The sequence below is a fragment of the Eptesicus fuscus genome, chromosome 17 (assembly GCF_027574615.1).
Source record: "Eptesicus fuscus isolate TK198812 chromosome 17, DD_ASM_mEF_20220401, whole genome shotgun sequence".
Classification (NCBI taxonomy): Eukaryota; Metazoa; Chordata; class Mammalia; order Chiroptera; family Vespertilionidae; genus Eptesicus; species Eptesicus fuscus.
This window is the reverse complement of record NC_072489.1, coordinates 1437958-1454395: the sequence shown is the minus strand read 5'-3', so window position 1 is coordinate 1454395 and position 16438 is coordinate 1437958. Positions and strand designations below refer to the sequence as shown.

Here is a 16438-nt window from a genome sequence, read left to right as displayed (position 1 = left end):
GCCACCAGAGCAGGAGTTCCTTGCTGTTCATGCTGTAGCCTTCAATCCAGAACACGAGCAAACGCTCAGGAAATATGCCTTCTTTAATAAATGGATGGATGCAAGGAAGGAAGGAAGGAAGGAAGGAAGGAAAGAAGGAAGGAAGGAAGGAAGGAAGGAAGGAAGGAAGGAAAGAAGGAAGGAAGAGAGGGAGGGAGGGAGGGAGAGAAGGGAGGGAGGAAGGGAAGGAAGGAAAGAAGGAAGGAAGGAAGGATGATTGGATGGATGGATGGATGGATGAATGTGACAATGACCCTGGGAAGCCTTTCAGAGTGCAAGGTTGAACTTGCTTCTTGTTGAACTTGTCTCAGCCTTCACCTGAGGTCCTGTCCTCTGTGAAGAGCCTTGGTCGGGGAAGGAGAGAATGGGAAATGTGGCAAACTTCAGGGCAGGAGTACAGTGTGTGGGAGAAATATCAGAGGGAACACAAGGCATGGGGGCAGGGAGATGGCAGCACTGTGCCCAAAGGTCCTGTAAGCAGGCTGTGGAGGTGCAGCCAGGCAATACCCACTGGTCTGCGCGGCAGCCGCGCCTGTGGAGTCGGACATGAGAGGAGAAAAGTGGACGCTGGAGGATAGCAAAGGCATCTGGGGCTATAGTTAAGGCCGGCAATAGCAAAGATGAATACTCCACCACATGCCTTTGGCTACTCCACGCCTTTCTTTTCTCTTTAAGGATGAATAATTGGGCTTTGGGACTTAAACTTATCAGAGCCATGATTGTGGCAACCTCGCAGTTGTTGAAATCCGTTTTACATAGAATGTGTATTGATTCTGCTCTTGTGGCAAGTGTATTTATCTCCATTGCCAATGTAAATATTTCTGCAACATGCAAAGATATATTTATAAATTCTGTAGTATTGATTTTTCTCACATTGCAAACACATTTATCTCTTTGTTACTGAAAATGTATCTGGGAAATAGTAAGACTGATTTATGGAGAAAGGTATGAGGAGGAAGGGAGGGGTTCTAAGCTAGACAGACTGTCCTTGGCCACAGCTTCAGGAGACCGTGTGGGTCTACCAGAAGGTACATATTTAACTGGAGGAGCCACTCTCACAGGCAGGGTATGCTTACGAAGTCCTTTGGCAAAGCAGTCCCATGTGCTCGTAGGAGTCAGCTACGTTTTCAGTTACGAGATCACCCAAGATCAGCAGTCCAGGGCAAGAGATTCAGAGAAGCAGCTCCCTTGGTCCCAAACCCAGTTTCAGTTAGTGTCCCTTTGAGTGACAGGTATTGGCTGAAAAGGATAGTTGGAGGAGAGGCTGAGCTTTGCCCTGGGAGGATGCCAGCACCAAACATGACTAAGAGGTGAAGGAGAGACAGAGAGCAGACCACAGAGAGGAAGATAAGCTATGCAATGCCTACACTGGCACCTTGACACCTGAGCAGTGAATCCAGACCAGGTGGACAGCCTGGGCAGTGATGCTTTTATTGTTTCCATCACCATTTATCCACCCTGTACCCCTTCCACCTCTCCCCCAGCCGTCACCACACTGTTGTCCATGCCCATGAGTTCTTTCTCTCTTTTTTCTTTTTTGCTCAATCCCTCCTCTCCTACCCTCCCAACATCGCCCCACCAGAGCTGTCTGCCTGCTCTCTCTCTATGAGTCTGTTTCTATTTTACTTGGCAATTCAGTTTGTTTATTAAATTTCATATCTGAGTGAAATTATGTGGTACTTGTCTTTTTCTGACTGGCTTATTTCTCTTAGCATAGCACTCTCCAGGTCTATCCATGTGGTTGCAAAGGGTAAAATTTATTCGTTTTTATAGCCTAGTAGTATTCCATTGTGTAAATGTCCCATAGCTATTTTATTTACTCACCTACTGATGGGCACTTCGGCTGATTCCAGATCTTAACTATCTTATATAATAAAAGTCTAATATGCTAAGTGTCCAGTCATCCAGTTGTTCGTTCAACCAATCAAAGCATAATATGCTAATGATATGCTAAGGCAACTCAACTGCTCACAATGACGTGCACTGACCACCAGGGGGCAGACGCTCCGACCAGTAGGTTAGCTTGCTGCTGGGGTCTGACTGATCGGGACTGAGCAAGACGGGTCAGACATGCCCTGTCTGGGTCCCTCACCAACTGGCCAACTTCACCTCACACTCAGAATGGCTATCATTAATGAATCAACAAATAAGTGTTGGTGAAGATGTAGAAAAAAAGAGAACCCTTGTGTACTGCTGGAGGGAATGCAGACTGGTACAGCCACTGTGGAAAACAGTATGGAGTTTCTTAAAAAAATTAAAAATGGAATTGCCTTATGACTTAGCAATTATACTTCTGAGAAATCTGAAAGACTAATTCAAAAGAATATATGCACCCTATTTCATTGCATTATTTACAACTAGAGGCCTGGTGCACGAATTCGTGCTCCAGTGGGGTCCCTCAGCCTGGCCTGTGGGATCGGGCCAAAACTGGCTCTCTGACATCCCCAGAGGGGTCCTGGATTGCAAGAGGGCACAGGCCAGGCCGAGGGACCCCACTGGTGCATGATCAGGGCCATCTCCCTGTCCCCCATGCCTTGTGTTCCCTCTGATATTTCTCCCACACACTGTACTCCTGCCCTGAAGTTTGCCACATTTCCCATTCTCTCCTTCCCCGACCAAGGCTCTTCACAGAGGACAGGACCTCAGGTGAAGGCTGAGACAAGTTCAACAAGAAGCAAGTTCAACCTTGCACTCTGAAAGGCTTCCCAGGGTCATTGTCACATTCATCCATCCATCCATCCAATCATCCTTCCTTCCTTCCTTCTTTCTTCCTTCCTTCCTTCCTTCCTTCCTTCCTTCCTTCTTCCTCCTTCCTCCCTCCCTCCCTCTCTTCCTTCCTTCCTTCCTCCCTCCCTCCCTCTCTCCCTCCCTCCCTCCCTCTCTTCCTTCCTTCCTTCCTTCCTTCCTTCCTTCCTTCCTTCCTTCCTTCCTTCCTTCCTTCCTTCCTTCCTTCCTTCCTTTCTGTCTTGTTTCTGATCTTATGGGGAATGCTTGTATTTTTTGCCCATTTAGTATGATGTTGGCTGTAGGTTTGTCATATATGGTCTTTATTATGTTGGGAAATGCTTCCTCTATTCCCATTTTGCTGAGAGTTTTCATCATAAATAGTTGCTGGATTTTATCAAATGCCATTTCTGGACCTATTGATATGATTATGTGATTTTTATCCTCCATTTTGTTTTTGTGGTGTATCATGTTTATTGATTTGCGAATATTGTATCAGCCTTGCATCTCTGGAATAGACCCCACTTAGTCATGGTGTATGATCTTATTAATGTACTAGAGGCCCGGTGCACGAAATTTGTGCATGGAGGGGGGTTGTCCCTCAGCCTAGCCTGTACCCTCTCCAATCTGGGACCCCTCAAGGGATGTCCGACTGCCCGTTTAGGCCCGGTCCCTGGGCCTAAACGGGCAGTCGGACATCCCTCTCACAATCCAGGACTGCTGGCTTCCAACTGCTTGCCTGCCTGCCTTCCTGATTGCCCCTAACCGCTTCTGCCTGCCAGCCTAATCACCCCCTAACCACTCTGCTGCCAGCCTGTTTGCCCCCAACTTCCCTCCTCTGCCAGCCTGGTTACCCCTAACTGCCCTCTCCTGCAGGGTTGATCACCTCCAACTGCCCTCCCTTGCAGGCCTGGTCCTTCTCAACTGCCCTCCCTTGCAGGCCGGGTGCCTCCCAACTGCCCTCTCCTGCTGGCCATCTTTTGTCCACATGGGGGCAGGATCTTTGACCATATGGGGGCAGCTATATTGTTTGTTGCGGTGATGATCAATCTGCATAGTACTCTTTTATTAGATAGGATAGAGGCCTGGTACAGGGGTGGGGGCCAGCTGGTTTGCCCTGAAGGGTGTCCCTGATCAGGGTGGGGTTCCCTTGGGGCGTGGGGCAGCCTGAGCGAGGGGCCTGTGGTGGTTTGCAGGCTGGCCACACCCCCTGGCAATGCAAGCGGAGGCCCTGATATCTGGAATTTATTTTCCTTCTACAATTGAAACTTTGTAGCCTGGAGCAGAGCCAAGCCTGGGGCTCCCTCCGAGGCCCGTAGCCATTTGTGTTGGGGTTATAATTGAAACTTTGTTGCCTTAAGCGGGTGGGCCCGGCCAGGGTGTGCGGAAAGCTTTGCTTCCCCTGTTGATGCCGGCAACCCTGGCCTGCTCTCTCAAGCTCCATTCTGGCGCCATTTGTTTGAATTTGTTTACCTTCTATAATTGAAACTTTGTAGCTTGAGTGGAGGGTTAGGCCTGGCAAGGGCAGGCAGAAAGCTTGGCTTCCTCTGTTACCTAGGAAACCTTGCTCTCTGTGGCTGTAGCCATCTTGGTTTGGGTTAATTTGCATACTTTCTCTGATTGGATGGTGGGCGTGGCTTGTGGGTGTTTCGGAGGTATGGTCAATTTGCATATTTGTCTATTATTAGATAGGATTATTGGATCCCATTTGCTAATATTTTGTTGAGGATTTTAGCTCCTGTGTTCATCAGGGATATTGGCTTATAATTTTCTATTTTTGTAGTGTCTTTATCTGGCTTTGGAATTAGGATAATCCTGGCCCTGTAAAATTAGTTTGGGAGTCTTCCCTCCTCTTGAATTTTTTGGAATAGTTTGAGAAGGATAGGTGCTAGTTCTTCTTTCAATATTTGGCAAAATTCACCTGTAAAGCCATCAGGGCTTTTGTTGGTTTGGAAGTTTTTTGATTACTGCTTTAATTTCTCTAGTTGTAATCTGTCTATTAAAATTCTCTGATTCTTCTTGATTTAGTTTTGGATTGTATGTTTCTAGGAATTTGTCCATTTCTCTCAGGTTGTCCAATTTGTTGGCTTGTTCATAATACTTTCTTACAATCCTTTGTATTTCTTTGGTGTCAGTTGTTACTTCTCTTTTGTTTCTGATTTCATTTATTTAGGTCCTCTTGCTTTTTTTGTTCATGAGTCTGGTTAAAGGTTTGTCAATCCTATTTATCTTTTCAGAGAACCTACTCTTGGTTTCATTGATCTTTTTTGTATTGTTTTTTAGACTCTATTTTGTTTATTTCTGCTCTGATCTTTATTTTTTCCTTCATTCTACTCACTGGTGCTGATGCTTTTAAAGACATCTTCTGTAGCAGCTTTCCTCACCCAGATGCTCACTACTTCCTCAGGGAGGCCTCTGCTACGGAGTCACCATGATGATCCACTGTTCAAGGGTCTGATGTCCCATGAACATCCTGGGTTCAGACTTTCTCAGATCTTCAATTTGGGCACCCTAAGATGACTACATCGGGTGCTATAGTGAGTCATTGGCTTGTCGTGGCAACAAGATGGAGACAAGATCTACCACAGGCATCTTACTAGATGGGCCAATGCCATGAGCATGCAAGCCCTAGAAATGTGTTCCTGCCCACAATTGCTTCCATCCAGGTGTGAACACCTGGGCACTGTCACCCATCTCTCCTCACATGGCTTCTCGGCTTCAACCAATGCAACACCTGTTGATGGCCTAACAGAGGAGCTGGCATTTATTAAATGCTGACTGCATGCCAGGTACATGTCTGTGATCTTTGATCTTCACCAATCCTGTGAGAAAGATATGCATCAAGAAAAGTAAGACCTCAGACATTAGATGGCTGGCCTCAGCGAGTGGTCTTGGACTTGCGCCTACATCAGAATCATCTGAGGGCTGTGAAAACAAATGGCTGAGTGCCACCCCAAGGTTTCTGCTTCAGTAGATCTGAGGTGGGGCCCCAGAATTTGCATTTCTCAGAAGGTCCCAGGCAGTGCTGATGCCTGAAGACCACTTTGAGAATGACTGGTCTGCCTCAAACACTGCGCTGTTCAGAGTCAGGATTCACCTCGCAGTCTGTCTGATTCCAGACCTGCATTGTTTTAGCTGAGTGCATGCTTCCAAGTTTCTTCGCGTGTCAGGGCCTCCTCAGGGAATGCCTGCTCTTCCCACAACACTCTCCCCTGGCTCTCCAGCTGGCCACCTCCCAGCCTTTGTGCCTGGCTTACTGCTTCCTCTCTAGGAGGTCTTTCTTTTCTCAGGAGCTGACAGCCTCCGCTGAACTCCCAGGGCCTGCAGAATGCCACTAGTCTCTCGTGCGGCCACATCTCTGCCCACCTGGCCCGCGTCTGGATGCCTTGGGGGTGTCCAGCGTCCAGTCCTTGCTTCATGTGCCGCTGAGTCCTACCTCGTAGGTTAGCTGCTCTGTCGCTGCTGGTGGAACAACTGTTGGAATGGCCTCGGCCAGTTGCACCAGGCACCACAGGCTTATGGAAGCCCCGCCTCTGATGAGTGGCTGTCAGGGCCAGCCTGCTGGTTGAACCAGGCTGAGGTAGGGAGGTGGGAATTGAGAAAAGAAAGAAAGACTTCATGGCTGGAGCACTCCTGTCAATTCCTCTCTGTTGCAGGAATCCACATGGTCTCAGAGTTGTTTTCTGAAAATATACAAACATATTCTCGACCAAAAGTTAATAAAGGAATATTTTCTATAAATTTGACTTGCGATCCTTTTTCATTTTTTTGCCCAAACGATTTTCCTTTGGCTTGTTTTGACACCATGTATGTTTTACCTGGGTGTCTTGCTGTTAGCATTACAAATGAAAGTTAATTTTCTAAAGTAAAAATTTTCTAGATGTAATTTATTTACAGGATATTTTTCCTTACATGATATTCTTCTACTATCCCCCCTTTGTTGGTTTAAATATTGGGAGGCTTTTGGAAATTTTATGCTGTACCAAATGACTTGTGTGCTTGCATATGAGCCTAACCAGTGATCATGGACAACAGGGGGAGGGGGGCATGCGTGTGGGGGGGTTTGGGAAGGGAATGGGGGGGTTGATGACAAATATGTGATACCTTAATCAATAAAGTAATTAAAAAAGTAAATTGTTAAAATTTTTTAAAAAAAATAAAATAAAATTACTTATTTTCTAAAAAAAAAAAAAAAAAAAAGAAAGAAAGATAGGACAGCTGGATCGGGAGGACTACGCGTCATCGAGAATCTGCAGCGAGTTTATTAACTGCATAATGCCTTTTATACACAAAATGCTGAATAGAAGGTCTGTGAAGAGGAATGTACTCTTTGTTCCTCGTAATCTCTAAGGGAGAGACAGAGCAGAAGGACAAATTCTCGGTACAGCAAATCAGGCAGATTCTCGGTACAGCAAATCTCAGTAAATAGTTACAGACTTCTGGGTAAGGCATGAAAGCGTTGCTCTCATTCTACTGATAACCGCCATCCAAACAGGCCTGGGAGAGCTGTGTGGGTAGGGGGCTGGGTCTTGCCAGCCCTTTGGAGTGCAAGGGCCGTGCCAGCTTACACCCGGTCTCCAACAGTGGCTCCTCGTTTCCCTGGGGGTGCTCTCCAGTGGGTGGTGCTGAAGAGCCAGACTGACAAACAGGCTAGAGTGAGTGTGCTGCCCGGGCCGCTTCTTGGGGCCGGCGGCCCCCTGGTGTGGACGGACGGGCGTCCTGTCTGACGCGGACACCCGCTTTCTGCTGGCTGCCCGTGTGGGCCGGGAGCCTGGGTGAGAGTCCTCGGCTGTGTCCCTTCCACATTTGCACCCCGACGAGAGGGGGAGCGGCCAGGGAGATGGCCAATTCGGGGTGTGAGTAGCTGGGCTCCCTGTTCAAACCTCCAAATGGCTTTCTACAGGCCTGTCCGCTGAGATGGGGCAGTGCCCGGTGTGTGCTGGGCACATTGTAAGCTGGAGATGTTCCTTGAGAGAGGACGCTGCATTTGGGTGGGAGATCCCTCCCTGCAGACTAAAGGTCACGGACGGATGGGTGGAGGCCTGGGCCGAGCCCCGGCTGGCAGAGCGAAGAGTGAGGGGCATTTTGCGGTGGGAACGCTGAGCGCAGACAGCAGGGATGTGAGGCAGCCTCTTTGTCATCCAGAGGTGCTCGCGGAAGCTCCGGGCAGGTCACCATCGTCAACAAATGTCCTGAGGAGAGAGCATCTCCTTTCAGATGCTGGAGGGAGCCCGGCGCTGAGAGCCCGGAGGCTGCGCCTAAACCCAGGCCGTGGACACCGCAGAGCAGCCCAGTTTACCCTCTCTGCACCGGCCATCCGGTGCTTCCCGCCCCGCAGAGCCTGGGTGTGCTTGTGTTGCCGTGGCAAACATAAAAACATGTGGCACATGTTCCTCCTTCACAGGCAGTTACTGCGGAGGTAGAGCCCTCAGGCCCTGCGAGCAAAGGAGCACCTTGCTTTAATTCGATAAAAATAATGGCAATAATTAGAAAGAGTTCTTCACCAAACGTGTTACTTTGTGCTCCCTTTCATCTGTGATGCATGAAATGAATGCTGAGCTCTGGTCCTGCGCTGAGCCAGGGCTGCGGAAGCGCGGAGCGGCCGCCGAGCAAGAGCAAGAGGCGTCCCTGGCGCTGGCTCCTGTGCGCCGAGGCTGGGGGAGCCGGGCCAGCGCTGCGGCAGGACCGCGCCCAGCCTCAGTGCTCAGGCTGTCACACTCCACGAGGACACACGGAGGACACTCCGCGTCACACAGGGGTCTGCCTTGGACACGGCTGCTCTGGGGCTGAGCACACCACCCCTCTGCGGCAGGCTCCGCTGCTAACCTCACTTGTAAAAGATTTGAAAACTGAGGCACACTTAGCCAGCCGCAGGGCTGTGAGGGGTGCGGGCAGGGAGGCCTGGCCTCCGACCCGCCTGCCCTCACAGGCTGCGCGGCCTCTGAAGGCAGCAGAGCACAGAGCGGCCCAGGGAGCGGGCGCAGCCGTGGCTCCGGGGAGAGTGGCGCTGCGTCTCCAGGAGGTTTGTGGAAGCAGAAGCTTATGGGTGGGTGAGCTAGGGGACCCCAGGGGGAGGGCCGCTGTGGCCTGGGGACTTCTCATTTCAGCAGAGGCTCCGGCTGTGAGGGCCCGCGGAGACGAGGCAGGGGAGGAGGGGGTGAAGGTCAGGTGGAGGAGGTTGGGTCTCCTGGGAACTCTGACTCAGTGAGAGGCGGTGAGGGGGTTCCGGCTGATGAAAAGGCAACAGGTTTCCAGAAGAGACATGAGTGCAGGCTGAGCGACTGGCGCTGCAGCACGAGGCTCCTCACCATGGAGGCCTTCGTTCCCTGCAGTTCTGTTTTGTGGGAGACATTCTCCCCCACACTAGCCGGGACGTGCATCTCGAGCAGCGGAGCGTAGAGCCCACCGGGTGGACCGCTCTCACCAGGGCTCCCCTCCTCTGTGGCCTGGAGGCCTGGGCTTTCCCGGGACCCGCCCTCCTTCACTGCGCACCTGGCTGCTCCTCATGGACCGCCACCCAAGGCCCTCAGAAGCGTTTTGTTTTATCTTTGCCATCTTTTAAATAATTGCCAACACTTAAAAGTCAAGTGATCTCATAGAAAAGCCCAGATTTATCTCTTTGTTGAAAAACAAAGTGGCGGGAGATGCTCGGAGGGTGAGAGGGGGCGGGCCTCGCCCCGCTGCCAGCTGTGGAGGGCCCGCCTCTAAACTGGCACAGTGCCCAGGGCGTCTGCCCGCGCCAGCTCCGGGCTCCAGGGCAGGGCTGTCCTCAACCTCCCAGCATGCCCCTGTCTGTGCCCTGGCTGTCGGGTGGAGGCCGCCAGCACCCGCCTCCCCCTGCCTTGAGGCTCACTTGAGATTGTCTCTGCGAGAATCCACAGCTGGACGCCGAGCTCCTGGGGGCAGGGTCATGGCCTACTCATCCTCTGACCCTAGAGCTCAGCATAGGCCCTGGTCTGAGGTGCTCAGCACTTTACCGAATTCATCTTCGCCGAGGAAGCACACTCGGATAGATGGCGGCCTTGGCAAGTCTCGCCCTGGGCTGAGGGGTCTGTGCGGCTGGGGTCGGGGTGAGCAGTGTGGGTCAGGGGCCACGCCTGGGCTCGGACCTCAGGAGGCCTCGCAGCCCACGTTCGGCCCTTCGGTGGGCAGCCTGGGCCGTGGCTCACAGCCTGTTTGCATTTCAGGACGTTCCAGGACCTGTCCAGGCAGGTGGAGCTGCCGTACGGCACGGTGCGCGGCTCGGCCGTGTATGAGTACTTCCGAGCCAAGGGCACCAACCCGCTGGAGCAGGACAGCACGTTTGCCGAGCTCTGGCGGACCATCAGCAAGAACGGGGGCGCCGACAACTGCGTGTCCAGCCCCTCGGAAGGCATCAGGAAGGTAGGCAGGAGCTGGCCCCGGGCCGGCGGTGCTGTGCTGTGGGCGTGGTCACCCTCCCCGCCCCCGGGGTGGGGGGACAGCCCTGTCACTGCAGAACTCCCACCTCCAGCAGGGAGATCGGCATTTCTCCCAGCACGTGGCCGCCACGTGGCCGCACATGTTTCCTGGGTAGACGCACATTCGTGGCAACACACAGAGGGGTTGCTTGTTACGTACCAGACGGTGAGTTTTCAAGGAGTCAGTGATGAGCAGGCAGCTTAAGCCGGAGGCATGGGTCTCCTTCCTGTGGCCTCACAGGGTGCTGACCCAGGGGTGCCTGCCACCCCGCATGAGAACAGTTCGCAAAAGGAATGAGAGGCCAGGCAGCACGGGGAGGGAGGGAGGGAGGGAGGGCGGTGTGCGTGGGTCTGCCGGTGCGAAGGTTGTGCCTGGGAGATGGTGGTGAGGGCACCAGGCGAGGATGCAGGCTGTGTTGGGGAAACTGAGGGAGGTAAGGCTGGAAGAAGCCAGGAGAGGGAGGGCAGAGAAAAGCCATCACCTTCTTCAGGAGTGTGTTAGAATTTGCTCATTTATTTCAGTTAATTTCCACTGTGAAATGAATTAATCATTATTATCCCACTAGTGGCCAGGTACATGAAATTCGTGCACATTAAAAGGGGATTAAGTAGAGGAAATATTTTAATATTGCTATTTGCCCTTTCTCTATAATAGAAGTGTCAGAGATGAAAGAAAATTAGTAAAATGTATATGAAAACCTTCCTCCTGTCAGAGTCTAGGGCACACCGAGGGACCTAGAGTCAATTCCCCGCCCACCCACATGCGCCTCAAAATCGTGTGAGACCCAGACCCGGCCAGCACCCCTATTGGGTGAGATCCAGAACCAGCTGGTCCCACCCTTGTCAAGCCCCACTGGGCAGGGGGCGCAGCCTCAGGTCCCCTGGCCCAGCACTGGGCGGGAGGAGCGCATTGAGGCCCCTGTCAAGCCCCACCAGGCCAGGGGCACGGCCTGAGGTCCCTTGTCAAGCCCCACCGCGTGGGGGGCGTGGCCTGAGGTCCTCTGGCCTGGCCCTGGGGAGGGGAGCATGGCCTGAGGTCCCACAGCCTGGGCTGGGGTGGGGGGCATGCCTTGAGGTTCCCTGTCAAGCTCCGCTGGGTGGGGGCCACAGCCTGAGATTCCCCATCAAGCCCCACCGGGCAGGGGGTACAGCCTCAGGTCACCAGCCCCGGCCCAGCTCCACACAACCTCAGGTCCCTGCTGATTGCTCATTGAGTCTCATTACAGGAGCTTGGCCTCTGCTGTGGGCGCAGCCATCTTTGTGATGGGTGCCGGTCAATTTGCATATTCCCTCGTTATTAGATTACACAGATAAAATCAGACACTGCGTCACCTCCCCTTAGGGTGCGACACCAGGGGTTCAGGCTGAAGAGTTTACCTTTACCCAGCACGGGCCTTGGCGGTCAGTGAGGAGGAAGATGGTGAGAGAAGGTGGTGTCAGGAGCTGCTGGTCGTGGGACCCTCTGTCCAGTGGTGCTGGCCTCCAGGGCTGCTGTCCCTGTGTCATTAGCGAACGGTGTGAGACAGACGAGCCCCTGTGAGCAGGCACTGGCCAGGGTGCCTCAGCACCCCCTCCCTTGTACCTATGGCACCTTCCACACACATGCCATGTGCCTCTCTCTCACATATACACCCTCAGACAGACTCACACACACAATGTCACACACACACACACACACACACACACACACACACACACCTGTCCCTGTCCAGCCTGCCTCGGTGTCTCCTCACTTTTTTCTGGTGTAAGTCCCCTCTGTGTGTAAGTCCCCTCTGAGAATCCCCGTCTCACAGGTTCTCACACACTGTCACCCTCGGCCCCACATACTCACACTCGTGCACACACCTGTGTTCCATATCCCCAGCCACTTGCTGGCAGATGGTCTTACTGCAGAGCACCATGGCTATGAGGGGACCGTCTGGGGAACACTCCAGGGCCACCAGGACCCACCGGCCTGCTCTTCATGATGACAAGGGTCCTCTGAACCCTCCCAGCCCCCCAAGGGGAGCCCACGGACCCAGGGAGAGAGGCAGAGGCCTGGGTCCTGCTGCAGAGCAAGGGGACCTTGAGGCTGAGTGTGGCTCCTGTCCAGGGGGGGACACAGCGACTGGCTCTGTGCTCCTTGTGGAGTGAGAGCCCAGGGGTGCGCATTCTCACACTGCAGTTAGTACGAAGTGTCCAGCCACTTAGACAGCAGAGTGTCTGGTTCTGGAGCCTGCCACAGGTGCCTGCGGGTGCCAGCTCCACCTGCCACAGGTGCCTGCGCATCCCAGCTCCACCTGCCACAGGTGCCTGCGGGTGCCAGCTCCACCTGCCACAGGTGCCTGCGGGTGCCAGCTCCACCTGCCACAGGTGCCTGCGGGTGCCAGCTCCACCTGCCACAGGTGCCTGCGGGTGCCAGCTCCACCTGCCACAGGTGCCTGCGGGTGCCAGCTCCACCTGCCACAGGTGCCTGCGCATCCCAGCTCCGCCTGCCACAGGTGCCTGCGCATCCCAGCTCCACCTGCCACAGGTGCCTGGGGGTGCCAGCTCCACCTGCCACAGGTGCCTGCGGGTGCCAGCTCCACCTGCCACAGGTGCCTGCGGGTGCCAGCTCCGCCTGCCACAGGTGCCTGCGGGTCCCAGCTCCACCTGCCACAGGTGCCTGCGGGTGCCAGCTCCACCTGCCACAGGTGCCTGCGGGTGCCAGCTCCACCTGCCACAGGTGCCTGCGCGTCCCAGCTCCGCCTGCCACAGGTGCCTGCGCGTCCCAGCTCCACCTGCCACAGGTGCCTGCGGGTGCCAGCTCCGCCTGCCACAGGTGCCTGCGGGTGCCAGCTCCACCTGCCACAGGTGCCTGCGGGTGCCAGCTCCGCCTGCCACAGGTGCCTGCGGGTGCCAGCTCCACCTGCCACAGGTGCCTGCGGGTGCCAGCTCCACCTGCCACAGGTGCCTGCGGGTCCCAGCTCCGCCTGACACAGGTGCCTGCGCGTCCCAGCTCCGCCTGACACAGGTGCCTGCGCGTCCCAGCTCCGCCTGGCACAGGTGCCTGCGGGTCCCAGCTCCGCCTGACACAGGTGCCTGCGGGTGCCAGCTCCACCTGCCACAGGTGCCTGCGGGTGCCAGCTCCGCCTGCCACAGGTGCCTGCGGGTGCCAGCTCCGCCTGCCACAGGTGCCTGCGGGTGCCAGCTCCACCTGCCACAGGTGCCTGCGCATCCCAGCTCCGCCTGACACAGGTGCCTGCGGGTGCCAGCTCCGCCTGGCACTGGTGCCTGCGGGTGCCAGCTCCGCCTGCCACAGGTGCCTGTGGGTGCCAGCTCCACCTGCCACAGGTGCCTGCGGGTCCCAGCTCCGCCTGACACAGGTGCCTGCGCGTCCCAGCTCCGCCTGACACAGGTGCCTGCGGGTGCCAGCTCCGCCTGGCACAGGTGCCTGCGCGTGCCAGCTCCGCCTGCCACAGGTGCCTGCGCGTCCCAGCTCCACCTGCCACAGGTGCCTGCGGGTGCCAGCTCCGCCTGCCACAGGTGCCTGCGGGTGCCAGCTCCGCCTGCCACAGGTGCCTGCGGGTGCCAGCTCCACCTGCCACAGGTGCCTGCGCATCCCAGCTCCACCTGCCACAGGTGCCTGCGGGTGCCAGCTCCGCCTGCCACAGGTGCCTGCGGGTGCCAGCTCCACCTGCCACAGGTGCCTGCGGGTGCCAGCTCCACCTGCCACAGGTGCCTGCGGGTCCCAGCTCCACCTGACACAGGTGCCTGCGGGTCCCAGCTCCACCTGTCACAGGTGCCTGCGGGTGCCAGCTCCGCCTGACACAGGTGCCTGCGGGTCCCAGCTCCGCCTGGCACTGGTGCCTGCGGGTCCCAGCTCCGCCTGCCACAGGTGCCTGCACATCCCAGCTCCACCTGCCACAGGTGCCTGCGGGTGCCAGCTCCACCTGCCACAGGTGCCTGCGGGTGCCAGCTCCACCTGCCACAGGTGCCTGCGCATCCCAGCTCCGCCTGCCACAGGTGCCTGCGGGTGCCAGCTCCGCCTGGCACAGGTGCCTGCGGGTGCCAGCTCCGCCTGACACAGGTGCCTGCGGGTGCCAGCTCCGCCTGCCACAGGTGCCTGCGGGTGCCAGCTCCGCCTGCCACAGGTGCCTGCGGGTGCCAGCTCCGCCTGGCACAGGTGCCTGCGGGTCCCAGCTCCGCCTGACACAGGTGCCTGCGGGTCCCAGCTCCGCCTGACACAGGTGCCTGTGGGTGCCAGCTCCGCCTGACACAGGTGCCTGCGGGTGCCAGCTCCGCCTGACACAGGTGCCTGCGGGTCCCAGCTCCGCCTGACACAGGTGCCTGTGGGTGCCAGCTCCGCCTGACACAGGTGCCTGCGGGTCCCAGCTCCGCCTGACACAGGTGCCTGCGCATCCCAGCTCCGCCTGCCACAGGTGCCTGCGCGTCCCAGCTCCGTGCCCTCTAGCACCTGTGGCACTTTTCCCACCAGGAACCCTCAAAGTTGAGTGAGGCTGGGGCAAATCTGGGGTCTCCAGACACTTAAAACACATCAAAGTTCATGTTATGGCAGACCTTGAATATTTACATTTAACCAAGTGATACCTTAGCAAAAGTAATAAAATGCAACATCAATGTTGCTATTGCCATGCTTACTGATTTATTAACACCTGCATAGGATGGCGCTCTGACCCTCAGGGGTCGGTCTCCCCTCATCTCTGGCAGGGCAGCTAGTGCTGTAGATGCCTCATGTGGAGATAATGAGTACAAAGTTGATGTAAGGCCTCTCATTAATGAGCCGCCTGGGCCAAGTGGCCTTTGAGCATCCCTCCCTGCTTCCTCGTCTCTCAGAGCCATTCTCCACACACACAGGGAACTCCCAGGGTTCATTGCAGCAGTGCTACAAAAGCACTTGTGATGAAAGAAAGGATAGCTACTTCTGCCTTTATTAAACTTCTATTACCTACAAGACACTTAAAAAATAAAAAAGCACATATCACAGTGGCAGGGGATACTTACAAGGCATGTACCCAATACAGGACTAACACCGGATTCATGAAGAACTTCTACAAATCAGTGAGAAAAGTTCAAACAATTTAATAGAAAAGTAGACTAAAGTCGTGCACAGAAGAGACAACACATATGGCCAATAATTATGTGAGGAGATATTCAAAATCATTAGTGATCCAGGAAATGCCAATTGGGACCAAAAAGATATTTCATTTTCCATCAACTAGATTCACACAAAATGAGAGGTGGGCAGGTGTGACAGGTGGCTAATCGCTGGGAGAGTGTCCTCGGTACAGCCACTTCAGAAACAAGTGTGCCATTCTTTTATAAAATGGAATATTTACATACCCTATGACCATCAGTTCACTCCCACGTATCCACCCAAAGTGAGCAGAGACAAGAGAGGCCATGGGAGCCTTGCTTGTGGAGCCAAAGCCCTGGAAACAATCCAACTGAGCCTGAAAAGGCAAACATGTAACCGGCAGAGAACGAATCCACTCAGGCGCCATGCAATAGTGTGGATGAACCTTAGCAGAATAAGAATGAGTAAACGCAATTTCACATGGGTCCGCTCATGGAAATAACTTACAACATGACACCCTTTTAATAATGTGGAGGATTCTCGCCCCCCCCCGCCCCCCCACACACAGTGATGATGCAACACCAGGTCTGTGCTGGGGGCTGTGCAGAGGGAGCGGGAGAGCTGGGGAGGAGAGCCTGTGGGTGGACAGCAGTCAGGGTCTGTGTTAGTTTTAGATTCAAGGCTATTTTTTTTTTAAGTTTTGGTTCTCATTATAATAAACTAGAGGTTCGGTGCACAAAATTCGTGCACGTGGTAGGGGTCCCCTCAGCCCAGCCTGCACCTTCTCCAATCCAGGACCCCTTGGGTGATGCCCAACTGCTGGTTTAGGCCCGATCCTGGATATCAGACCTAAACCGACAGTCGGACATCCCTCTCACAATCCGGGACCACTGGTTTCAAACTGCTCACCTGCCTGCCTGCCTGATTGCCCCTAACTGCCCCCCCTGCTGGCCTGGTCACCCCCAACTTTCCCCACCTGCCAGCCTAGTCACCCCTAACTGCCCCCTGCCATCCTGGTCGCCCCTTACTGCCCCCCTGCTGGCTTGGTTGCCCCCAACTGCCCCCCCTTGCTGGCATGGTCACCACTCACTGCCCCCCCTGCTGGCCTGGTTGCCCTCAATCACCCCCCTCTGTGGGCCTGGTCGCCCCACACAGCCTGTTGTTCAGTCTTTTGGTCGCC

The 16438-nt window shown here is 54.9% G+C and overlaps 1 protein-coding gene across 1 annotated transcript in view; it reads left to right on the top strand.

Moving 5' to 3' along the window:
- Positions 1–16438, top strand: part of GRID1 (glutamate ionotropic receptor delta type subunit 1) — a 654829-nt gene that overhangs the window by 602775 nt on the left and 35616 nt on the right. The window contains exon 13 of the mRNA XM_054729151.1: positions 9951–10146. Coding sequence (XP_054585126.1) covers positions 9951–10146 — 196 coding nt within the window. The remainder of the gene's footprint in view (positions 1–9950; positions 10147–16438) is intronic.